At 43.1% G+C, this 26,833-nt stretch overlaps 2 protein-coding genes across 5 annotated transcripts in view; one reads left to right on the forward strand and one right to left on the reverse strand.

The window, feature by feature from the left end:
* BMERB1 (bMERB domain containing 1) overlaps positions 1–26,833 on the reverse strand; it is a 91,527-nt gene that overhangs the window by 32,154 nt on the left and 32,540 nt on the right. For 2 of the 3 annotated variants that reach the window (XM_004586795.3, XM_058680331.1), the window contains exon 2: positions 2,611–2,734. In XM_004586795.3, the coding sequence (XP_004586852.2) occupies positions 2,611–2,734 (124 nt within the window). Of the gene's footprint in view, positions 1–2,610; positions 2,735–3,007; positions 3,145–26,833 lie in introns of those variants that run through there. The other variant, XM_058680332.1, reaches the window with a different exon arrangement.
* Positions 3,238–26,833, forward strand: part of PDXDC1 (pyridoxal dependent decarboxylase domain containing 1) — a 140,167-nt gene continuing 116,571 nt past the window's right edge. For both annotated transcript variants that reach the window (XM_058680329.1, XM_058680330.1), the window contains exons 1-2: positions 3,238–3,292; positions 4,868–5,021. The gene's annotated coding sequence lies outside the window, so the exon portion shown is untranslated. The remainder of the gene's footprint in view (positions 3,293–4,867; positions 5,022–26,833) is intronic.

Genomic DNA, 26,833 nt, shown 5'->3' on the forward strand with positions numbered 1-26,833 from the left:
AGATAAAAAATTTGAAATTCATGAAAACTTTTTGCATAATGCTCATTTTCCATGAACTTCTCGAGGATCCCTCATAGCTAGGAAACTGAATTGAAGCACAAAGTTGTTGTGTTGAAGCACAAGCCTGTTGGCTGGGAAAGCTGAGGATGATGGATGAGAAGTTTGTACAGATATCTGAGTGTGCTATGTCCTCTCTGAAGCCACTGTGGAGTCCTTCCTGCTTTTCTGAGGTCGATGGGCTTGGTTCACCTCCAGACAGAACACACTGTACCAGCCTGGGCTTGGGGGAGCGTCATTAGCATCCATACCAGTCTGCAGGATGCTAGCAAGACTTCTGGGGCTCGAAAGCCAACTCTGTCCTTGAAAAACATCACTGAGACCTTGCTCTATATCTTAATGACTTCACATCCTTCTGCATCTTCTATATAATTTGATTTATTCGAGTATCTACATTGGATGTTTACTCTTAAGTGGTTGGACGCATGGGCTTGATGAGGAAATTCAATGGGATCACAAGTCAAGAGCTAGTGCAGTGACTGGGCCAGAGCTCATGTTGAATAAATATTAATTATGAGTGTCTTTCTGCACTAAGCCCCGGGCATGTGGCAGATGCTGGGAACAATGCATACGTGTGTGTACACAGACACATGTTCTACAAAGGCCAGTAGAAGCAAAGTGGTAGCCAGTATTCCCACAGCAGCAATGCTTTAGAGCTAAACGCATTGTTAGTACTTTTTTTTCCCCCTAACAACGTATTTATGTATTTATTTATTTGAAAGGCAGAATTACAGGGAAAGGGGGCAGAGAGAGAGAGAGAATGAGAATGAGAATCTTTCATCTGCTGGTTCATTCTCCAAACGGGCCAGCCCAAAAACCCAGGAATCCCAAACTCTCACTTAAGGTGATAGGGCCCAAATAATTGAGCCAACACTGGCTGTCTTCCCAGGTGCATTAGCAGGAAGCTGGACTGGAAATGGAACAGCTAGAATTTAAATCAGCACTCATATGGGATGCCAGCACCACAGGTGGCAACTTAACCATTCTCACACAATGCTGGACCCAATCTTCAGTTCTTTAAAATGCCAACTCATAGATTCTGTTGTCCTTTAAAACATGGGGAGACAGGAGTTCTTCCTGAATGCTTGAGTATGTGGTTTACTTGATTTCCAGCAAAAAGGGAATTTTTTTTTTAATGTGTAAAATGGGAATGTACCTGAACCTTCCTCTGAGGACTCCTTTGAGAAAAGTACATGAAGCATTTTGTGCAGAATCTGGCACATCCAAAAAGCTGGATATAAAATATGAACCAAAGTTCATATTTTATGGGGTGAAAGCATGGGTTTGGAAGGCAGGAAGGGCAGAGTCTGAATCCTAAATTTCCTGGGGTGGGAATCTGGGCAGGTTGCTTCGTTTCACTGAGCCTCGGCCACAGATGCCTAAGTCTCATACTATTGCATACTCAGTAAACACATGAGAGCTCTGCAAGCCTTGCAGGTTTGAGGTTCCAGCAGTTTCTAATATGGTTGGGTCAGGAACTGACAGTTTTGTAGTGATTCTCCAGCCAAGCAGCCATTTAGCCTTCTATCTTGTTTTACCTTTCTCTCACCACTTGTCTGCCAGAGATAATTTTTTTAAATTACAATTCCTCTATAAACATGACATACGATTCTTCAGGAGTTCTGAGCTCCATAAAGACCAGATATGGAGCTCCTGCAACTCTAAGGTTGCTGAGGACCCCGCGAGAGAGGTGTTATCTTCTTGTATTTTACAAATGAATAAGCTGAAGTTCGGATGCCTAAGAACAAGCCCAAGCTCAGCCAATTAAAAAAAAAAAAAAAAAAGATTGACACATGTACTCATTTCGAAGATAGGAAAAGTAACAGAAATCTCCCAAGCACTGGTTCACTCCTCAAATGTCAGTAACAGCTGAGGCTGGGTTGGATTGAAGCCAGAGGGCAGGAATTCAATCTTATCTCCCATGTGGGTGGGAGGGATGTGACTACATGAGCCATCACCCAGGATACATTAATAGGAAGCTGGATTCAGGAGCAGAATTGGGTGCCAACCCTGGCACTCCTATATGGGATGCAAGGGTCCTAAATCATATCTTTTATTATTTTTTTTTTCAGATTTAGTTTTATTGGAAAGGCAGATTTTCAGACAGGAGAGACAGAGAGAAAGATAGTTCATCTGCTGTTTCACTCCCCAAATGGCCACAATGGCCAGAACCTGAGCGGATTTGAAGTCAGAAGTCAAGAACTTCTTGCAGATCTCCCATGTGGGTGCAGGGTGGATCCCAAGGCCTTGGGCCATCCTCTGCTGCTTTCCTAGGCCATTAGCAGAGGACCATCCTTGGCTCTCCCCCTTTTCCCTGCTCTCTCTTTTGTCATCCTTCTCCAGTAGCCAGCACAGAAAGATGGTGGAGACATATTAGTCTGAACTCAATTTCAACTGCAAGGAGATAACAATACCCACTCCTCTAGACGGCATAACAGTGAAATGATGATGATTTTTTTAATGTACACGAGGCCTTTATCCCAGGGTCTGGTCATCGGGGATCCTCCCTCTGCCGTGCTCCTTCCTGCTCTGGAGCCGCGTCTGGCAACTCACATGAACCTGAGTTCAGACTCGCGGCGGACCAAGACTTCCCGGAGACGGTGGATCTTCGCCATCTCCAGCTCGATCTCCTCCGGCATCATGGTCGTCTCTGCCATAGAGATGATGTCCAGCTGACCTGCACGGGGAGGACACGAAACACGCGGGACGTCAGTTACTGACGCTGCAGGGGTTTCCAAGAAATCCCGTAGGATAAACTCTGAGAGTGACCACGGAGTGTGTGGTGAGGGGGATGGACAGCCTGGCCCCTGCGACGCTCATTTTCTCGAGGGGACACACAGGTCTCGGCCTGTCCGGCAAATGTGGGAGTGGGGGTGGGATTTTGCTAATAGGGGTGGGAGTGGGAGGCACGTTTCCCAAGCAGCTATAGTTTATTTCCAGTAAAACTCACTTGGGGTCTTGGTTCCCAATGTCACAGGGTGGAGAAGGGATGGGGTCTTTAACGGGAATGAAAGCTTTTCTCAATGCCAGCAAGCTCTCCTCACATGGACTTTCCCGGACAGAACGAGTTCTCGCGAGACTGGGCTGGTGGCCTCGGGGTTTGGTTTCCTCAGCGGAAGTGGCCGGAGGCGCTTGTCCTTCGGCTCTGTGGCTCTGTGGCCGGCGGTGATAGGAAGCTGTGAAGTCACTCTCCACGGAAGGCCGCCTGGTTCTGAAGCTCCCAGCTTACAAAGCCGTAAGTCAACATAGGATTTTGTGTTTTCTGACGTAAACAAAATCCCCAGTCCCAAACGTTCCGAAAGAGCAACAGAAAAGGGCCCAAGTCGCACGGGAATCCTGTTTCTCTGAGAAACCAAGGCCCGTGCTGGTTCCTTAAGATGTTGGGCAGTTCCAGCCTGGACCGTTTCTGAATTTGTCCCCACAATATCCTCAAGTCTACTATGGCCACGTCACCCTGTCCTAGCCCCCAAGACTGAGGCTCACTCCAGATGGAAAAAAGTAATTATCCTGTGGTGTCACCAAGTAATACAAATTTGATGTAGAAAATTTACCTCAGGCAGGTAGGAAAAAACAAACAAACCAAAAACCAACAACAAAAAAATAAAAAGTCATTCATAGGGGCGGCATGGTGACATATTTGGCTCATCCTCCGGCTGCCGCACTTTCCTTCCATAGGGACAGTGGTTCGAGTCCTACTGCTCCATTTCCTATCCAGCTCCCTGCTAATGCACCAGGGAAATTAGTAGAGGACAGCCCAGGTCATTGGGCTCCTGCACTGGTGTGAAGAAGTTCCCGGTTCCCAGCCTAGGACCTGCTTAGCTCTGGCTGGAGTGGCTGTTTGGGGAGTGAACTAGTGAATGGAATATCTCCCCCTCTCTTTCTGTAATTCTGACTTTTAAGGAAAATAAATAAATCTTTAAAAAAAAAGTCATCCAAAGACTACTGCCTTGAGAGCAGTTAACATTTTGATGGGCAGTTAGAAATATTGTCAAACATATAAAACCATACATGAAGTTAATGTGACATAAACCATATGATATAGCAGTGTATATACACTACATATTATATATGTATATATAGATGTATTAGTCTGTTCATAGATTACTTCACAGCAATTGATATAAACAGTTTTTAAGAACACAAAAAATACACACCAAGATGTTATTACTTTGAAAGGTTAAAATACATGTATGCATATACACACATATAGTCACTGTTGAATAGGTCTTATTATTGTAATACAAAGTTAGGATCCTTCTATTTTCTTTCTTAGTCTTTCACATAGCAAAGTGTAAGCGTTTTTGCCTGCCCTTGGATACTCCTTTTCTCAGAAGTGGGAAAGATGGGCTATTTTCTGTTTGTAGCTGTGCTTGGAATCACTTAACCAATCCATAGCATCACTAAACCAGCCCATGGCATCAACTTAACCAGTCCATGGACATTGAGATGGTTCCCCTTTCCTCACATCTCCCTTCCTCACTACAAACAGCCCTCTGTAATGAGCATTCCTGAAGCTAAATATTTGCATATGACTTGAGGTTCCTTTAGATCACATTTCCAGATCAAATGGCTGAGACTTAGAAAAGGCAGTATCCCAAAGCCCTTTACAGGTAGAAGGTGGTCCAGGGGAGACCACTGAAATTATCGTACCCTAAGGCCAGTAACCTGTCACCCAATCCTGCTAACTCCACCCCTCCAAAACCCACCCTGAGGGCTAGCCCCCACCCCACAAGCACCTCGGTCCTCCCACACTTCTTTTGTGTTTGCCTTACTCCAAGATCACGACCCAAAAGCTGCCTTCTGTCTACAGGTCTGTCTGGGAGCCAGGAGATGGAATCCATGACTTTCAAACTTCCCTGAAGTCAACTCCTGCCTGTTTGGATCGTGGGAGAATGCTAACTCCCAGGAACTTGTAACTGCAACTTCCTTGGCTCCGAGATCTTTCAGGAGCCAGCACATTTTTGGTGAGTTAGCATGCTCTGCTGTAACCTACAGCCAACATGTCCTCTCTGTCTCAGAATTGCTTGTCTCTCCTTCACTAATGAAGACTTCTCAGATTGCTGCAGAACCAGGAGAAAGGCAATTTCCTGAAGTTGGTTTTCAGGTTAAAATGAATGGTCTTCCTTCATTCTCTGAGCTAATTGCTTATTGGTAGGAGAAACAATGAAAAAGACCTGGCAGTTCCTTGGACACTTTTGGTGTGGTAGTTACAGGCCTACTGGAAATTTCTTGTCTCTCTCTCTCTTTTTACTTCAGTATCTCACTCACAGCAATGCCTGCTTCTCTTTGTATTTGCAGAGAGCTCCAGAATTTTGTAACATAGATTATGCGTCACTTGGTGTTGAAATGGGGAGGGGCCCTCATATCATCCTCTGAGATGGTCCCAAGCTGGCAGGTTAAAGAACTAAGCCCACTTCTGCATCCAGATTTAGGCCCTGCCTCGTCAAGCTGGTCTCTTCTCCATGTAGATGATTTTTTTCTGATACCTCTTTTCCTTCACATCTAGGAATCAAGAGTGTTGCAAACTGGGAGGATTAAAACACAGGATCTACTCTGTTGCAGATCCGTAGGCCAGAACATCCAAATCGAGGTGCTGGCAGAGCCACCCCCAAACCTCCCACAGACTCCAAGTGGAGGATCCCTCCTCTTTCTCTCCAGCTTCTAGTGCTTTATGGCAGTCCGTGTCTCATTGCAGCATCTCTCTAACATCAGCCTCTGTCTCCCTGTGACTTCCTCCCTATGGTTTTGTATGTCCTTCTCTGTCCCCTTAGGTTTAGGGCATAATGAGGTCTTGATGCTGCCAGCCTATGAGCCAAAGGATGAACGACAGACACTCCATGGAGTGCAGGGCTACTGAGCTAGTGTGATCAGTGTGTTCAGCAGGTTATTCACTGTGCTTTGACTTATGATTTTTTTCTCTTTCTTTTTAAAAAGAGAGTTTACTTGTTTGATATAAGAGGAAAAAGAACTCTTAAATAAGCTGGTTCAGTCCACAAATGGTTGTCCTGATATCATTGGCTACATGATGATATATAACTTATTTGTTGGCATCACTTCTGTCTGCAAAGTGGGGTTTACATGTTTTATTATATTGGAAGATTTACATGTATTATGCAATCACTACTTCACAGAGGATGAGTGTGAGATTTAGACAAGGAAGATGGGGGCAGATGTCAGACATTTGGTGCAGTTGTTAAGATGCTGCTTGGGATGTTTATATGCCTTACCAGAGTGCCTGGTTTTCGTTCTGATTACTTTGCTTCTAGTTCAGCTTTCTGGTAATGCTTTTCCTGGCAGGCAGCAGGTGATGGATCCAGATTTGGATCTCGGACACCCATGTGGAAGACATGGATCAAGTTCTGGGCTCCTGGTTTTGAAATGGCTCAGCCCTGGCTACTGTGGGCATTTAGGGAGAGTAGATGAAAGATTCATACTCTAGTTTTCAAATAAAATGAAAGTAAATACACATAATGTAACTTGCTCTATATAACAAAACCAGAACATTATAGAACTAAAACTCAAACTCAGCTGGCTCACTTATTTCTCCCCCGCCCCATCCCACTCCCTAGTCTTTACCAGCTTAAGCAGCCTCCTGGTGAGAGTTCAAAGCATTTTTCAATGTGAACATGTACAGTTAATTACCCACAATAGAAGTATCTTAATTTTTCACATTGTGGTTCAGATGGCCAATCTTTTTCGTGGGACAGATGCTGAAAATGGCAACACACACTGGGATGAGGCATGAGACCAAGAAGATTCATCACACTGCACAAGTTGGCATTTTACCTCCACGCTAAGTGGGGAAGAGAGAGGCAGCAGCTGCCAGGCTCCAGGTGCCTAGATGAACACTGAGCTTTGATTGGTGAAGAAAATAGGGCTGGGTCCTCTGTTAAAAATTTGTGCCCAAGGATACACTGCTTCCACTAGAGAAAGGAACAAAATCTAAACCTCAGTTCATGCATGAAATTGTTAGAATCCTTTCTTGTAGCGAGCACTCTGTGCCAGACCCAGTGCTGGACTCATCATAAGCCTCCTCTCATTTCATCTTCACAATGGCCTCAGCCAAGGGTTGAACGAATCACAGTCATTGGATCAAATCCAGTCCTGGACCTGATGTCGGAAGTGAAGTTTTACCAGAATATTGGTCGTGCTGTTTCACTCATGTGTGCTTTATGGCCACTTTTGCACTCTAACAGCAGAACTGAGTAGCTGCACCAGGGACTACGGCCCACAGCACTTTAAATATTTACCACCTTCAGAAACAGAAGAACAGTAAACTTCCTTCGGGACTCGGGAAGGGAACTTTCTCTGGTCCTTACTTAGTTCCAACTTTGGATCCCCACCCTCTCTTGCAATGACCATCAGGGTCGCTCCAGAGCCCCCCACCAAAGCAAAACAAAACGAAACAAAAATTAAATCAGATAGAGAATAACAAACAAAGCTTAGAACCAGACAGGAAATGGTCTTCTTGGACTCACATATTCCTTATTAGAGAGGACACAAAGATTAGTTAATCCTCACTGAGGTATTGAAGATTTCTCTGCACACCCCTCCTAAAACTGTTCTGCACTTTAACTGTTGACATATGCCTTGTTAGAGTTATAAGCCAGTTTGGACTATCCTAAAATCCGCCATGTTCAGTAAAAATTATGCTTCAACACTATAAACTGCTAAATGCAAAAATGAAAATAGACACAAAACAGCTGAATATTACCCTATAGCCATTTTAAGGTTTATAGCAGCCAGTTGTGTATAAACTAAAATTGAAATGTCAATGAAGTAGTCACAGGATGTGGTTAAGAACTTGCATTTTCCAATATATTGGTCACTCAGTACCATGTCAATTAACTCCATAATGTTGTAAATTGTTGTTGATGTTATGCTGTGGCTTTTCTTTGGACGGGATGATATTCTGCCAGCTCTGCTTTCAGACCAGAGATGGTCTCCCCAAGAAACTGTTGAATTTTTCTGGACAATAAGATGCTGGACTCTATGCATGATACATGCTTGCAATGAAAGAATCATGACTGGATTTGAACTGTAATACTACAACAAGGTGGAGGAATCCACCATAGGGGGAGGGTATGAGGAGGGGTTGGGGGAATCCCGAGCCTATGAAACTGTGTCATAAAATGAAATGAAGTTTTAAAAAAATGCACAATGGGGGCCCGGCGGCGTGGCCTAGCGGCTAAAGTCCTCGCCTTGAAAGCCCCGGGATCCCATATGGGCGCCGGTTCTAATCCCGGCAGCTCCACTTCCCATCCAGCTCCCTGCTTGTGGCCTGGGAAAGCAGTTGAGGACAGCCCAATGCATTGGGACACTGCACCCGCGTGGGAGACCCGGAAGAGGTTCCAGGTTCCTGGCTTCGGATCGGCGCGCATCGGCCCGTTGCGGCTCACTTGGGGAGTGAATCATCGGACGGAAGATCTTCCTCTCTGTCTCTCCTCTGTATATATCTGGCTGTAATGAAATGAATAAATCTTTAAAAAAAAAAATACACAATGGGAAAAAATAACAAAAAAATTTTACCACCTGCTGATTTACAGTTTTCCAATGGAATTTTCCAACTCTCACCCTAAGTGGTAGGTACCATAATTTTCCCACTCTTTAAAGGTTCAGAAATCCAAGGTTGCTCCATAATAATAATAGTAAACATTGATTGAACACTTATCACATATCAAGATCTCTGCTTCACCTTATTTGATTCTCAGAACAGCCCTAGATATTAAGTACTGCTACCCTATTTCTTTCTCTTTTTTTTTTAAGATTTATTTGTATTGCAAAGTCAGATATAGAGAGAGGAGGAGAGACAGAGAGGAAGATCTTCCACCCGATGATTCACTCCCCAAGTGACTACAATGGCCAGTGCTGCACCAATCTGAAAGTAGGAGCCAGGAGTCTCCTCCAGTTCTCCCATGTGGGTGCAGGAACCCAAGGCTTTGGGCTGTCCTCAACTGCTTTCCCAGTCCACAAGCAGGGAGCTGGATGGGAAGTGGGGATGCTGGGAAATGAACTGGTACCCATATGGGATCCTAGTGTGTTCAAGGCAAGGGCTTAAGCCGCTAAACCACTACACAGGGCCCTACCCTATTTGTTAAATGGCCAAGTTGAGGCTTGAGGAAAGGAATATGTGATGGGACAGGATATAAAATTAGATCATCCTACTCCAAACTCCTTGCTGTAATCATATCCATTTAAGAATTACCTTCCTGGACCTGACACTATGGCTCAGAGGCTAAATCTTTGCCTTTCCAGGATCCCATATGGGTGTCAGTTCATGTCCCGGTTGCTCCATTTCCCTCCCACTTCCCTGCTTCTGGCCTGGGAAAGCAGTAGAAGATAGCCCAAAGCCTTAGGATTTGCACCCATGTAGGGGACCCAGAAGAAGCTCCGGATATTGGCTTCAGATTACCTCAGCTTCAGCTGTTGTGGCCACTTGGAGAGTGAATCAGGAGATGGAAGATCTTTTTTTTTTTTTTTTTTTTTAACTTTTTCCATTTTTAAAAAATATTTTTGACAATCTTTACATAGTTAATTAGGGTAAAACGGTTCAAGGGCAGACCTTTCTCTCTGACTCTCCTCTCTGTAAATATGTCTTTCCAATAAAAATAAATAATAAATCTTTAAAAAATAAATAAATATTTGTTGCTGAGGTTTGTCTCCTATAGGCAACAAATAGATGGGTTTTGTTTTTTTTTTAATCCAGTCTACTAATCTATGATGTTTGATTGATGGGTTTAATTCGTTTACATTCAGGGTTAATATGTAAGGATGGTAATTTCGTCCTGTCATTTTAGCAATGGGTTGTTCATTGATTTAGTCTTCTGTTGTTATTTTACTGAGATCTTCTTCACATTTACCTTTGGTTTTGGTGGGTGCTATTTCTCTTCTCTGTCAAGAAAACATCTTTAAATATCATTTGTAGGGCAGGTTTGGAAGAGGCATATTCTTTTAACTTTTCTCTACTGTGAAAGAATTTTTTTTCATTTTCAAAGACAAAGGAAAGCTTGGGTGGGTACATTACACTGGGCCAACAATTTTTTGCTGCTAAAATCTGGAATACGCTGTTCCATTCTCTTCTGGCCTGTAGAGTTCCTGTGAGAGGTCTCCTGTGAGTTTAATTGGCATTCCTTTTTATGTCTATTGATTTTTTTTCTCATGAACATTTAAGGATCTTTTTGTTATGTTCGATTGAAGAGAGCTAGATTAACATGTGTCATGGTGAAGATTGCTTTTGGTCAACCCTGTTGGGATCAGCAGAAGCTATATCTCATGGATTTTGATTTTTTTTGTTAGTTTCATCTCTTCAAAACACTTCTCATTAAATTCTTCAGTGACTCATAGATCATACAGTAGCATCATTTTCTTCAAGAAGGTTGATTTTCTTTTTCATTTCTTCAGCAACACATTAGTCATTCCATAGCATATTATTTAACTTCATGATGTTGTTAATTTATTTTTTCTTCCTGTTTTGATTCTGTTTTGATTTTGTTTTGTGGCTTTTCATTTAAGGGGATGTATTGTTAACTGTGTAATGGAGACTATCATATTTAGGAGCATGTTATTTAACTTCATGGCATTATAAATTTCTATTTTTCTTCCTGTTGTTGATTTTGCTTTGTGGCTTTTCATTTAAGGGGATGTACAGTAACTGTGAAATGGAGACTAACATATCCAGATGTGAGGATACAATGCAGTACGCATCTCTACTTCCAAACTAAAGATGGACTCCTAATGAAACTGTTTACTATATCTTGACAGTAGGATGCTGGACGCTCTGCCATTGTGCATGCCCTCAATGATGGACGTAGTACTGTTTATGAAGAACTATACTATAATAATAATATAGGGGAACTCAGTGAAGGGAGAGGGAATTGGGGAGGGGATAAGGGAAATACCAAGGCCTGTGGAATTGTATCATAAAATAATAATAATAAAAATAAAATTTTAAAAAAGTAAAAAAAAAATCTTAACAAAACCAACTACTTTCCTAACTAAGAAATACCATCATTATATCAACAAAGGAACTGAAATCAGATTTAAAAAGATTTATATATTTGTTTGAAAGGCAGAGTTACAAAGAGAGAAGGAGAAACAGAGAGAAATCTGTTTCATTCTCCATGTGACCACAATGGCTAGAACTTGGCCAGTCTGAAGCTAGGAGCCAGGAGCTTATTTTGGGTCTCCCACGTGGGTGCAGGGGCCTAAGCACTTGAGCCATCCTCTGCTGCTTTCTCAGGCACATTAGAAGGGAGCTGGATCAGATGTAGAGCAGCCAGAACTTGAAATGATGTCCATATGTGATGCTGGCACTGCAGATAGGAGCTTTACTTGCTACACCACAGTGCCAGATTGAACAGCCCTAATCAAAAATCGAAAATCCCAAATGTTCTTAAATTCTGGTTTCAGATTAGGGATGTTCCAGTAAAGTCTATGTAAATATACCAAAATCTGAAAAGCTCCCATATGGCAAACACTTCTGCTCCTAAGCATTTTAGGTAAAGGGTAGTCAACCTGTATTTATATTGCTTTAGGGACATGAAAAGCAGGGTTCGTATATGTTAGTGAGCACAGTGATCATCTCAGGAGACAATTACAAGAGCAGTCTCCTGCCCTTTCTTTCAGGGATTGAGAGAACTCTGGACTGGAGGTCATGCTCAGGGATCTTCATGCAGAATGTCCTCAGAACAGACTGAGAAATGAGGCACCAGATGTGATAAGCGAATGTCATACACAGTTGGTTTCCTTGAGGTCTGAACGTGTGTGATAGAAATAGCATCCTAAGATGCTCCCTTCTCAACCTTTCCCTGCTGGAAGGCTGGCATCCAGCAGCTGCCAAGTGATATTTGTATGAGTAGGATAAACCCTGGGAGGATGCAGGAGGAGGGCTTGGAGCCAGTTAAACAAGCCAGTCCTTACATGGATCTACTGCACATTCCCAAGCAGAGATGTGTTGGCTGTGTGGAGGGGGGAAGCATTATGGCACAATAGTGCCCAGGGCTCCAACTGCCATTACTGTTATTGAGCTTCCAGGAGCTGAGTCACTTCTGGGGGAAGAGGCAGCTAAATCCATCTTTCTATCCCCAAATGCCACCCCAGGGAGGTGCATGCCTCAGGAGCAGCAGCTCCAGCAAACAAGAGCTCTGTGCCAGGCATGACTGGGATATACCAGCAGGTTTAGTCATATATCTTGAAAATGGGAAGCTACTCAGGGACAGGAGCAGTGGAGGGGATGGGAAACTTCTCATGTAAATAATAGGCTAGATGGGTGACACTGCTGGGACTAAGGAGATGTCTTCCCAAGTCTGTGTGTTGTAACCATTAGTTTGAACTTGAGGTGTTCTGGAAATCCCTGCAAATGCTTGTGCTGCAGAAATCTGTGCCTGTTGCGTACTCTGGTGCTCACTCATATGAAGCATTCACAGTGAGCTACACATTAAATCATCACCTCCCTAGATGACTTGGGAAGAAAGTACTATCATTATCACCTTCTCTGTATAGGTCAATAAGATGAAACTAAGAGAGGTCGTAACTGCTTGTTACAGCTGCTCAGCCAGTGAATGGTAGAGCTGGGACTAAACCCAGATCTATCTAAGATCAGTGCTCTTAAGAGTATAAGACTATGGTCAAAATGGCTGCAGAATAATGTGTTCCAGACTCCAGACTCTGCCCAAAATTCATCAAGCCACATACAGACATCTACACTTTCATGTACTCATCATTTCTCAAACTTATTCAAGAAAATGTCATGTCATATCTACAAACAAGTCACATGTGAACATTTGGCATGGCAGTTAATGATGTCACTTGGAATGGTGGTGTCCCAATGAAGTGGCTAGGTTCAAGACCTGTTCCATTTACTATTCAAGCTTTGGGCTACTGTGCTTCCTGGAAGGCAAGAGTAATAGCTCAAATAGTTAGGGTTCTGCTACCATGTTAGAGACCTGGGTTGAGTACCAGTAGCATCGTTGGCCCTGGATGCTGCAGGCATTCAGGGAATGAACCGGTAGATGGAAAAATGCTCTCCCTGTTTCTCTTTCACATTCATACACTTACTTTCCCTGTCTCTCAAATAAGCTTTTTCTTTTTATTTAAAGCAAACTCACTGCCACTCAGCATAGTTAGAAAAATGTTCATAAAAATGTGTGTTGAGAATAAAGTGATATTATTCTAGTTATTATTCTGTAACCCACTGGAGGTTAAGATTTATTTTAAAAAAATTTATTTATTTTTATTGGAGATAAAGAAAGAAAGATCTTCCATCCATTGAGTCACTCCCCAAATGACTGCATCGGCCAGAGCTGAGCTGGTTCAAAGCCTGGAGCATCTTCCATGTCTCCTATATTGGTGCAGGGTCCCAAGGCTTTGGGTTATCCTCTACTGCTCTCCTAGGCCACAAGCAGGGAACTGAGTGGAAAGTGGAACGGCTGGGATATGAAGCAGCACTCATGAGGGATACTGGTACTTTTAGACACAGGCTTAGCCTGTTGAGCCATCATGCCAACACACAGGTTTACATTTAAGCCCGAATTTTGTTTCTTAATAAGGTGAACAGGTACTGGGGATGTTGAAAACAAAGTGGCACCAAATTGAGGATTTCTTTATTGGTTGCCTAGGAAAGGTTGATAACTAGGAAAGGGAGAAGAACTTTCCTGCTGTGTAGGGGTACTTCTTTCACTTTCCTGGAATTGCTGCTACCGAATGAAAAGACAGCTTCCTGTGAGGTTGGCCTCTTAGCAGCAGGTGCTTTAGGAATTTTCTCAACAAGAGTCCCAAATACAAGGTCTTGTTGGAAATTAAATGAGAAGTCAGGCCTGAAGGAAAATTCACAACCATGTGTCAGTTCTTGTACCCAAAGATTTTGAGTACAATTAGTTTCCCATATCCATGGTTTTGTTTTCTGGAGTTTCAGTTAACCAGAAGTCAACTGCTGCCATCCAAAAATGCTAAATGGGAATTTTCAGAAGTCAACAGTTAGTAAGTTTTACCTTGCGCACACTTCTGACTAGTGTGATAAACTCTCAAGCCATTCCATGTTGTCCTTCCTAAAATGTGAGTCAGCCTTTTTATCCAGCATATCCACCTGCTAGTTGCTTGGTTATCTTGGTTACATGGTTGCTTGGTTATTAGGTCGACCATATGATGTTACAGCATTTATGTTCCAGTAACCCTTATTTTACTTAATGATCCTAAAGTGCAATTTGGCTTTTTAAATTTTTATTGTATTTTTGACAATCTTTACATAGTTAATTAGGGTAAAAAGGTTCAAGGGCTATAGGAAAGTGGGTAAGACTATTATTTCCATATTGTTTCCTTCATGTATCTGAGGTAAAGGGGGATATTGAGGGAGAAGCCCCACCCAGTTTCCCACCCACCCCAGGTCCCGGATGTGGGTCATGCTCCGAGATTCTTGTTCACGTGGTTTTGATAGTTCACCAGTTATGAATCGCTGCCAGTCTCGCCACTCCAAGCAAGATGAGGTCGTTGAAGAATACACTGATTGGCATAGTCCATCATAGAGTATCCGTTTGTCCAGTATTTCACTGCCAACATATAGCTGAGGGTTCTGAGTCCGGCCTTTTGATTGGGAATATCTCAAAAGAAACTTTGTCTGAGGTGTTCCCAGACCAGATTCTTGTATGTACTAGCAAGTACAGGGCCTGGCACAGTCCATCGCCCTGATCAGCTGGTGGTTGCAATTGCTGGGTTGGTTGTTTTCAGCCCTGACTTCCACTGGAAGCAGTGGGTGTTTGCAGTCCAGCCTGGTTCTGCCCAGCACATACTCGGCTCTCACATAACCAGTGGGAGCTGCAGCCTAGCTGGAGCGACCCACAATAACCCCCACCAGGCCCGTCCCCTACCCTGGTTTGCCAGTATGTGTAGCAGACTAATCCGGTCTGTCCCATACCCCATTCGGCTCTCGTAGGTGTCAATGGGTATTAAAGCTTAGTTCCATCTAACCAGCTCCACTGTGCAGCCCACACAGATGCTGTTGGGTGTCTCTCCGTCTAGCCACCCCAGCCCCTGTCCTAGATTTTGTGCCCTCCCATGGGCCAAAGTGCAATTTGATTAGAGTAGGCAGTATTGTTTTGAATTATTAGTTACTGATCTTTTTCAAAAATTTATTTATTTGAAAACAGAGTTCCACAGACACCGAGAGATCTTACATCCACTGATTCGTTCCCTTAATGGCTACAATAGCCGAGGCCTGGAAACCAGAAACCTTTCTGGATTTTCTATGAGAATGGTGGGGGCCTTAGTACCTGAGCCATTGTCTGCTGCTTCCCAGGCATATGAGAAGGAAACTAGCTTGGAAAAGCAATAGCCAGGACTTGAACTAGTGCTCCAACACAGGATCTGGCAAATAATAACAAGTGATAGCTTGTTAATTAATGTACCACAATGACCACCCTTAGTTACTTTCCTTAATCTCTTACTGTGCCTAATTTGTAAATTAGACTTTATCACAGGGATATATATATGTATATAAGGAAAAGCGCAGTGTAAATAGGGTTAAGTACCATCCACAACTTCAGGCACTCTTTGGGGACTTAGAATGCATTTTCCCAATCGCTAAGGGGAAACTACTCTAATGATTCCAGCCAAGCTCATAGAACAAAGGCGAGGAAATAAAAGCATTGCCTAATTGTTTGAGTCATACCAATATTTTTTAGGCATCCAATCTCCTTGGAATATCCTCCCAAGGATGCATAAGAGAAGGATCACAGTGATTGTATTTTTAGGAGAACATTGGAATTTGAGTGTTAGCATTGGTGGAGAATCAGTTTCTGGCATTATGTCCTTTTCTGTTGCTCCAAATCTTTAATACGCTTTTTAAGAATTAATTTTAGATTTATGGAGTAGCCGTGAAGATCATGCAGGAGTTCCATATGCCCTTCCCATAATTCTCACCACTGTTAACATTTAAGAACCTGACAGTAGTGCAGGATTATTAATGATGTTGTTCAAAATGTTACCAATGCTCATGTGATATATATTTAAAACAGCGTTAAAGAAAAAGATTAGAAAAGGAAAGGGTCGGAATATGCAGGCATTGTGATAGCCAGGTCAGCCCCGTAACAGGACACGAGAGGTATTGCTTATAGGCTAGTACTTCAGGACTTCAGGATTCAACCCTCACTCTTTTCCTGACTGCTGATGACCCTGGAAATTGCTTTCTTCATCTGCAACATGAGGACAATAATACCCATCTTAAAGGTGATTTTTCTTTTAATTTGAAAGAACTCTCACTTGCTGGTACAATGTACAAACAGTGGCCAAGACAAAGTAAAGCTAGGAACCAGAGCTCAATCCAGGTGTCCACAATGGTGGCAGGAAGTCAATCCGTTGAGCCATCATTGCTGCTTTCTAGGATCTGCGTTACCAGGAAGCTGCAACCGGGTGTCGTTTGCAAGTGAACTGGCCTCTCTATTACTCTATCACTCTCTATCACCCACTACTCACAGGCCATTTCTTTTTCTTTTTTAAGATTTATTTTTATTTTTATTGGAAGGTCAGATATACAGAGAGGAGGAGAGACAGAGAGAAAGATCCTCCCTCCTCTTATTTACTCCCTAAGTGGCTGCAAGGGCCGGAGCTGAGCTGATCTGAAGCCAGGAGTTAGGAGCCCTCTCCAGGTCTCCCATGTGGGCTCAGGATCCCAAGGCTTTGGGCCGTCTTGGACTGCTTTCCCAGGCAACAAGCAGGGAGCTGGATGGGAAACAGGGCCGCCGGAAACACAAACTGGTGCCTATATGGACCCTGGCATGTACAAGGTAAGGATTTAGCCACCAGGCCACTGAGCCGGGTCCATAGACCATTTCTAGGGCTAAGCATCTAGAAAATACTTTGTACTCTCTCTTCTGCTTTTATTATTCTTTATATATATACGTACACACACACACACACACATCAAGGACTTGCTTTAGTAGCTATTGCGTTAAGCAACATTAATGGAACAATGAACTAAATACAAAAGTTTCCCATCCTCATGGGGCTGACTTTCCTAGCAAGCAATTTATACCTTTATGGAGACAAGTTCCATCATTGCTGTGCAATGTTCATTGGCTCAAGACAGATTCTAATTAAAACTCTGTCTCTACCACTAACTGTGTGAACTGGGCTAATTACCCTTCCTCTCAGCTTCCTCTTCTGTAAAAGGGGGACCGTGCTTTCCACCTTACCGTTGCTGGGGAGATGAGCTGGAATAATACATGTCAAGTGCTTGGTGCAGTGCCTGAATGGTGATGGAGTGGCCATGTCACTATCACCTGTAACACATTTTCTTTTCCTAGAAGGACTATTGTGGGGGCAGAATCAAAACAGTGGATGTGGAGCATGGAAGACTTGTAGCCATTTGGGCATATTTCTGCCATTGCAGGTAAGATGGTTGCCTCTAATTCCAGATCCATGCCTTTTTACAAAAGGAAGAGTACAGAGCAACCTGCCTGCCCACGGTCAGGGAGCCAGTGCCTAGAGGCTTCCCTTGCTGAGTATCCACTGGAACTACTTCCTGGTATCTACCCAAGAGGGTATCTTAAATGCTAGGGAAATATATCTGAGCCTTATTACTGCCTGATGCATTTTACAGGCTTCGGGTAACACCCTAGTCTTTATTATGCATCATTAAATGTCAGAAAAAAGCTCATCTCAACCCCCAAACATACTGTCATGGAATATACCAAGCCTCCCTCCTTCTTGCTGTAATGAGAATGCATGTATGTATTTGTTTACCTATATTTCTGTTTTTTTTTTTTTTATTTTGCATGAAGGTTGCCCAGTATCTGAGAGAACTTATGGTGTTTGTCCTTTTGAGACTGGGTTATGTCTCTGAACCTAATGGTCTCCAGCCAGAACCATTTTGTTGCAAATAGTAAAATTTCATTTTTTAAAATGGCAGTGTAATATTCCATGGAATTGATGTGCCACAGTTTATTTATCCATTCCTCTTTCGATGGATATCTGGGCTGTTTCCACGTCTTTGCTATCATAGATTGTGCTGCGGTGAATATAGGGATGCAGGTTGCTTTCTCATATGTAGATTTCACTTCATTTGGATATATTCTCAGGAGTAGTAATGCTGGGTTATAAGGTAGATCAATTTTTAGTTGTCCAAGCACTCTCCGTACTGACCTCCATAGTGAGTGTGTTAGTGAGTGAGTGTGCTAGTGAGTGTGCTAGTCTACACTTTCACCAGCAGTGGAATGGGGTACTTCCCCTCCCCACTTTATCCTTGCCAGCGGATGTTGTTATAAGATTTCTGTATGTTGCCACAGAGGTTTTAATTATGCCTCTGGAAGATGATGACAGACTCTTCTTGCAGTGTTTTGAAATTCATCTTTCTCAGCCTGGCAAGATAGCCTATTGTCTAAATCCTCGCCTTGCAGCTGCCGGGTTCCCATGTGGGCACCTATTCATGTCCCAGCTGCTCCACTTCCCATCCAGCTCCCATCCCTGCTTGTGGCCTGGGAGAGCAGTAGAGGATGGCCCAAAGCCTTGGGACCTTGTACCTGCATTGGAGACCCGAGAGAAGCTCCTGCCTTCGGATCACCTCAGCTCTAGCCGTTGCGACCACTTGGAGAGTAGGCCAGCGGACAAAAGATCTTTTTCTCTATATAGCTCCTTCTCTCTGTAAAGCTGCCTTTCCTATAAAAATAAATCAATGTTTTAAAAAAATCCACTTCCCTGAGCTTTTCATAATTTCCCTGGAGGGACTCAGCAGGCAACCCCCCATGAAGGTAATTCTTCATTAAACGCTCTGTGCCTCCCTGAAATGAAACAGTCATGACAACATCTACCTCAAAGAAATGATAGGAGGATTAAGTGAGGGGATCCAGGTAGGTACTCAGTACAGTACGCTTAATCATTGTGAGCTGTTATCCATCATATTCAAGTTGGAGAAGTCACCACTTTTGAGAGAGGTGCATCAATACAGCAACGTGAACACGGTCCTAGTGGCTTTTGATTCAAATGCTAGCCGAGAACTGTAGCTGCTATTGAGAAGGCACAAGAAGAATTCCCCAGCTACCAAAGGACTTGCCTTTCTACATAAAGTCACTGTTCATGTTGACTTACGTCCAGACTGCCTTTCCAGCTAAAACAAATGTTAACAACTGTCAATATAACCTAAGAAATCTGTATCCTGTATCTGTGTCAGTTATCTATAGCTGCCCTAACACATTATCTCAAACTTAATGCTTTTAAAAAACATAGATGTATTATAATTCTGAAGTCATAAAGTTTTCCCTGGGTCTCATTGGTTAAAAAAGAAAATCTGGTGTTATCAGAATTATGTTCCTCTGTGAAGGCCCCTAACGAACTCTCTAACTTCTGCAAGGCATCCCCATTGCTTGGCTCTTCACCCCTTCTTCCATTCTCAAAACCAGCAGTAGTGGGAATCCCTTTCAGTCCTCCATCCTCCCCACCCTATGGGAAAGTTGTTCTGGGTTTAAAGACTCATGGATTTAGATTGGGCCCACTCAAATAATCTAGTTTGGTCTCCCCATCTCAAGGGCTGCACCATTAATTTCTGTGCATCTTAGAGACTGTACCTTTTGTTTTGCTAAATTCTTTTCTTCAAAGGTTTTATTTATTTTTATTGGAAAGGCAGATCTGCGGAGAGAAGGAGAGACAGAAAGATCTTCCATCCACTGGTTCTCTCCCCTTCGGATTGGGGCAGCCCCGCTCGTTGCGGTCACTTGGGGAGTGAATCATTGGACGGAAGATCTGTCTCTCTGTCTCTCCTCCTCTCTGTATATCTGACTTTGTAATAAAAATAAAATAAATTTTTTTTTTTAAAAAGAAAGTATTCTATGATGGCAGCCCAAATGAACAGAGACAGGATTGGGCTGTGGGTTTACAGAGGAAGAGCACATGAAGGTAATCCCTCTTCTCCTGACTGCTACACAGTGCTTGCTCTCAGAATGATGTGCCCCGCTCAGCTCCCTGTGATCACCTGACTGAGGCAGCATCTGTGGGGTTTCCCCTCTGTACAGTCACTCTCTTCCCCTCCTTTTTCCAAACTGTACTCTCTGGAAGTCACTGCAGATAGTCCTTATTTACAAGGTAGAGAGTTGTATGCACTTCCTTGACATCAGCGTATAGTATTATTTTTGACATGAGAGTATAGTATTATTTTTATAATCAGAAAAAAATTCATACTGAAAGATGCAGAGGATTACATGCTAGTAGAGGGAAAAGTGCAGAATGTCTGTGTTTCTCAGCTGTAACTGGAGGTGTAGCGAGAGTGTTTCCCAGCAATCCAACAAGAGATGCAAAGCCTGAGTGTTCACATTGAAAGATCAGCCTGGCGTTGAAGGCCAAGGACACCAAAACAGTGAAACCAAAAAACTGAGCAAAGGTTCAGTCTGTTGGGAGGCTTGGGCTCCAATGTTTAACATCCCTGTGGATCATTCAGGGCTCTGCTCCCAGTAGGTTCTTCCTCTTAAGGCATTGGGTGAGCTCTTAATTTATTTAACACACCTGCCCTACTCCAGGCAATGTTCTGGGACTGGACATTCAGATGTATAGTATCTGTGCCAACTGGGAAAATAGCAAGCAAAAAGATAAACCACATGTATAAGCTGACAGGGCTATAAAAAGAGTAAGATGCAAGTAAGACTGGAAAGTGATTAATCGTGGGACTCCTCCAGATAGCAGAGTTCAAGAGAACTTCTTTGGGAAAGTAGCAGTGAGCTGCCACTGAATGACAGGGAAGAACCAAGTGGGAAGATAGAAGGAAAGAAGGCTGCCGAAGAATGGATCAACGGTTGCAGCAGCCCTGATAGGGGAGCAAGCTTCATGTTCATAAACAGAGGGAAGGCTGATGAAGGCAAAGCAAAGTAACGAAAGGGATGGCTATGAAGAGATGGAGAGAGAGAAGGGATCAAGAGAATGCTAAGTCTGTGGACAGTGGTGAAAGTTAGGTTTTAGTCCTGATGCTTATCCTATGGGTGATAGTAACCCCGGGGAAAGTGTGTGTGTGTGTGTGTGTGTGTGTGTGTGTGTGTGTGTGTTTAAATATTTGTTTGAAAAGCAGTTACAGAGAGAGAGGGAGAGAGAGCAAGAGCGAGCAAGAGAGAATGACATTTTTCATCTGCCAGTTAACTTTCCAAGTGACCTCAACAGCTTGGGCTGTGCCAGGCTGAAGCCAAAGTCTGGAACCCCATCCAGATCTCCCACAAGGAGCAAGGGCCAAAGTACCTGGGTCATCTTTTGCTGTTTCCCCAGGCACATTAGCAGGGAGCTGGATGGGAAGTGGAGCTGTCTGGTTTTGAACTGGTGCCCTTCTAAAATGGTGTCACTGATGGCAGCTTAACGTGTTATATCACAACACCATTCCCAGCTGATTGTGTTTTTAAAAGCTGCTGTGTCCTCTGTGAGAGAGTGCACTGTTATGAAGCAAGCAGAGAGGAAAGGAAATCAACTGCTTGCTGTTGCCTCAGAAGTGTTAAAGGATTGAATGTGTGCAAAGTCCAAGACCAGGACATAGCAAGGGAACAGTATGTGCAGTAAGATGAAATCAGTGCAATACAACAAATCCACACTCCAGTTATACAGTGCCCTCTGCTTCTTCTGACTTAGCCATAATGCCTTCCCAGATCTCTCCTCTCCCAAGTTCTTTTGGTAGAACAAGCCCTGAAGAAACTGTTGTCATGAGTGACTGTCTGGATATGTGACAATGGATGTCAAGAAGCCAGAACATCTCAAGGCACATGTGCCCAGGATTACTTCTGGCCTAGGAGGGGAGGGTCTGAACCATCTGCCTATGCCTGAGAGATGTTTGTTTGGCTCTTTTTTTTTAAAACTTAAGATTCATCTATTTTTATTGGAAAGGCAAATTTACAGAGAGAAGGAGAGACAGAGAAAAAGATCTTTTGTCCACTGGTTCACTCCCTAAGTGGCCACAATGGCTGGAGCTGAACTGATCTGAAACTAGGATCCAGGAGCCTCTTCTCGGTCTCCTGCATGGGTGCAGGGTCCCAAGACTTTGGGCCATTCTCTACTTTCCCAGGCCACAGGTGGGAAGCTGGATGGGAAGTGAAGCAGCCAGCACTTGAAGCAGTGCCCATGTGGAATCCCAGCGCTTGCAATGCAATGATTTAACCACTGAGCCGTTGTAACAGGGCCTGCTTGGCTCCTTTTGAATTGGGAACCTGTACTTGAGGACCACAGTCTTGGTTTAGCAGAGGATGGAGGAAAAAAATTGAAACTAAAACAGGTCACTTGGGGTAAAAAAAATAAATAAACAAAAAAATACCCCAAAACAAACAACAAAGATCCATGGTCAGAATGATGTATACCAAGAGATAAACTGGATGTTTTGGGGAAGATGGGAGAAGCTGTACTCTGTGGTTTGGGGAGGAACAGAGTAAACTGTCAGCAGTACCTCCCAAGCCTGGAAAACTCCCATATGAATCAGAGAGAGCCCACGTCAGAAGCAGCTATTTTTGAGACCAGATAGAAAGTTCTGCTCTGTCTGCCTCACTGAGAGCTGTGAGTGGCTGATCCAGGCTGTTAGCTATTCAAGTCATGGATTCCCCTAAACAAAATTTCAATCAACCAAGTCCTGTGAGTCAAGGCTACCCAACTGCACAGAAGATGAAAAATAATCCTTTATGGAGCTCTGGGCTTGCTAAGCCTCAAGGTCTGCTCCAGAAGAAGCTGGACCCTGCAAAGGTAATTTTCCCAAAGGGCAGACAAGCAATTCCTTCGAGAAGAGGGGGTTTGAACAGCAATTTCCTGTTCCTGGCAGGTCCCTGATACATTTTGTTCAGGCATTTACATTCCAAATGTCAGTTTGTTGTCTCCATGTGGAGTGGATGTTTGTTGATTTTGTCTGAGTCTGTTTTCGGCAGCTATTAAAGATTACCTGAGGCTGGGTCACTTATTAAGAGTAGGGGTTTGTTCACTTACAGCTCAGGAGGCTGTAGAAACCAAGTAAACAGAACCTGCATCTGGTGAGAGTCCATAAGATGGCAGAGAGCATGTGGTGGCCAAGTGGAGCCAGTGTGCCCACTTGAGCTTCCCTTCCTGCTCTTACTTCATGGGACCCCCTTCCCCATAACCTTATCTACTTCTGATTTCTTCCCAAAGGTTTCAGCACATGGCTGTGAGGACCCAGTTTCCAACACATAAATTCAGCCCGTACCAACTTCTCAGCATCCATTCATTTTCTTTGGTATTAAAACTCCTATCTTCTTTGAAAAACAACACATGCTTAGCACACAACTCAGTGGAGTTGGTCCCTCTCCGGCGTGCCCTGGGCTTTCACTGTGTCCACAGTTTCCCTTGTCTCTGGACTTATTTAAGTGGATATAGGCTCTGTTACACATCACCAGTAATCAGGGCCAGAACTTCCATGGGAACTCCTTAGGAAAAAGATCCCCTGAGATTGTGTGATCCTACTGAAGCTGTCAGGGAGAGAGGAGGAGCTGAAAGATGGAGAAAGAAGCAAGATCATCTTTGAATCCTGGATCAATTACTCCTTGAATATCTAAGCCAGTAAATTTCTATTTTGCATAAGCAGTTCAAGGTGAACTTTCTGTTATGTGAAACCAAGAGTGCTCTAAATACTGTTTACCTGCTTCCCTTTTTCTTTGTTTTAGATTTGGTTTTTTATTTATTTGGAAGGTAAAGTTACAGAGACAGAAGGAGAGAGAGTGAGATCTTCATCAGCTTGTTTACTTGCCAGATGGCCGTGATGGGCTGGGCTGGGCTGGGACCGGACCCAAATCCGAGAACCCAAAGTTTCCCCTACACCTAAGCCTTCGGACCACTCGCCACTGCTTCCCCAGGCACATTGGACGGAGTGGATCTGAAGTGGAGCAGCTAGGTCTTGAACTAGTGCCCATATGGATCACTGGTGTCAAAGGTGGAAATTTAACTCGCCGTGCCACAACACTGGTCCCAATACTGTCTTCTAAGAAAAATGCATAAAGAGTGTGGCAGGAGGTGGAAACACCTCTGAGGTCATAGAACCCCAGTAACAGTGGTCAGTCATCTTGTCTTCGCCCTGCCTGCCATCAGAATGCCAGTGCACTGGGAACAGAAGCAAGTCAGATAAAATTGTTACCCATGATGCCAGTATCCCTTATAGACAGTGGTTTGTATTTGCTGCTTCACCTCCTATCCAGCCTGCTAATGGCCTGGGATACGCGTCAGAAGCCCAAGTGTTTGGGCCCCTGCCACTAACATGGGAGACCTTGGATAAAGCTTCTGGTTTCCTGGCTTTGGCCTGCCTTAGCCTTGGTCCAGCGTCTATCAGGGGAGTGAATCAACAGATGGAAGATCTCTTGCTGTCTGTTTCTGTGCAACTATGAAATAAATAAATTAAAAAAAATTTGTTAAGTGGCAACATAGTATCTTCCAAAGCTAGGTCTGCAATCTGGTCCAAGGACCAAATCCAGCCTAATTCCTCTCTTCACACAGACTGTGAAGCAAGAATAGTTCTTACATGTCTAAATGGGTGAGGAGGAAATAAAAAGAAAAGTTACAGGTGGCAACGTGAAAGTTATGTAACATTCAAATTTCAGTGTCTATAAATAAAGCTTTATTGAAGTACAGCCATGCCCATTTGTTTATGTATTGTTGATGACTGCTTTTGTGCAACAACAGAGCTGAGTGGTTGGGACAGAGACCATATGGCCCTCAAAAGACAAAAATATTTAGCATCAGCCCCTTAAGAAAACGCGTTTGCTGTGATTCAATTCCATGTGTAAAGACCTTCAAGAAAGAGACAGTCTGTAACTTGCCCAAGGTATTAAAAGGTATAAGTGCAAATCTTACTATTCTGATAAACCTAATCAATTTTATTAACCGATAAAGTGAGATGAACTGCTAATAATTTACAAGATTGTTTAGAAGAAATCCCTATTTTGCTTTTTTAAGGTTACCAGTCACAATTCCCAACCTAGAACTCAGATGATAATCCCAAGGTAATAGAAGTGATACACCCAGTTTCAACAATGGTTATTTAACTCTTTTTTTTTTATCACAAAACTTTTCTTTGAAGCATCTTCTATATTTTGTGTATCCTGAAAAATCTGCACCATAATTGAAGTAAACTTCACGTTAATAGTTGTAGCTACTGTTTATTAAGTTTTTACTGTGTACTAGAGTTCTGAGCTTTTTACTTACTTATACATTGGACAGTCCTATCAGGTAGGTACTCTGTCATACTCAATTTTGTAGATCACAAATAAGGCTTATAGGCAGGAAGCTTCTTTGCCTGAAGCCAGCAGATACTTGAGTCAGGTTTCAAGCCCCAGTGATCTGGTCTTAGAAACTGGCCCATGTTGTGGGATAGACCATCTGAATTTTGTTTTTAAAAGATGGGAAATGGCAAGAAGATTTCACTATGGATTAAAATTTAACTAACAGAGTGCAATGTTTACATTTTTTCCCCCTGGGAAACAGCTTTTTCTGAACCATTAATTAACATGATCATGTTCAGACAACATAATTATCACTCTGCATTCATTCCAGGTGTGGACATCTGACTCAGGATAAGTCAGTAGTTTCCTTCCTGAGAATTTATACTGAAATTAAGATTCTGGTCTCAGTCTAATTATATTAAAATATAAGCTGGAAGTTGTTTGCCACAAATTCGGAAAGCTAGAGGAAGCCACTCCTACCTAGGAGAGAAAAATCAGAAACAAGAGATGGATGTGGTAGGAAGGACCTTCTTTGCTACAGCAAGCTCTACTCCCTTCCTGATTCCCAGCAGGACCCCAAACTTGTATTCTGTGAGATACCCCATAATCCTTCAACAAGGATCCCTGTATTAGTCCATTTTCCACTGCTGTAACAAAGTGTCAGAGGCTGGTTATTTGATTTAAAAAAGAAGGAAGAAAGGAAAGAAGAAAGGGGAGAGAGAGAGAGGAAAAAAGAGAAAGAAAGAAAAGAAAATTTAAAAAGAAAGTTCGTTTAGCTCTTAGTTGAAGAGGGTAGAGGTCCATGATCATGTCCCCATTGCTCTGTGTCTGTTGAGGGTTTGGCAGTGGATGACGCCATGGTGGTGTCATGGGCAGGAGATATTACATGGTGAGACAGGGAGCCAAAGAGATTCAGGGCCCAGGTTGCTCTTTTTATAACTCACTCTCATGAAAACTGACTAATCCAGCCTTAATTCCTTCGAAGGCACCTCACTGACCTAACCAGCCTTCACAAGACTCTAATTCTTGAAGATTTTAATACCTCTTAACCTTAATGTAGCTGTATAAGGACCAGGCTTTTATAAACTTTTGGGAAACATACTGTGACCAAATCCAAACCACAGCAATATCCTTTGGGCTTAATTGCATAGGGTTCAGTTACTACAGCAAAAGAATCTTCAAATATAGTTTAATTAAGAGCAGTTCTCCTATTCTCTGAATCATCAACAGTAGGCCTCTCAAATAATGGATTTGTGGGATTTCTTATTATTTCCTTAGCTGTACACTAACTAGGTCAGTTCCCAAGATGATTGGTTTGTAGGTGGTAGGACTAGTTGAATACAATAGGAACGGGGCATAGGACAATCTGGGAAGCAGCAGATTGGTTTGGGGCTTCACTTTAGTTTTTCTTGTTGTTTGTTTCCTTTTTTTCCCCTGGAAAGAAAGCAATTATCTTTCCCCAAATGCCTCCAAGAGAAATAGCAGGTAGTGGTAGTTTATGCTTGAGATGGAGATTGGGGAGGTAAGTGTCTCAGAGCCAATTACTGAAATAACCAAAGTGGGTATCAAATGCTGTTGTATCATTTCCCAGATCACACTTCTCCAGGCAGAGATGGTTAGAG

The sequence above is a fragment of the Ochotona princeps genome, chromosome 24 (assembly GCF_030435755.1).
Source record: "Ochotona princeps isolate mOchPri1 chromosome 24, mOchPri1.hap1, whole genome shotgun sequence".
NCBI lineage: Eukaryota > Metazoa > Chordata > Mammalia > Lagomorpha > Ochotonidae > Ochotona > Ochotona princeps.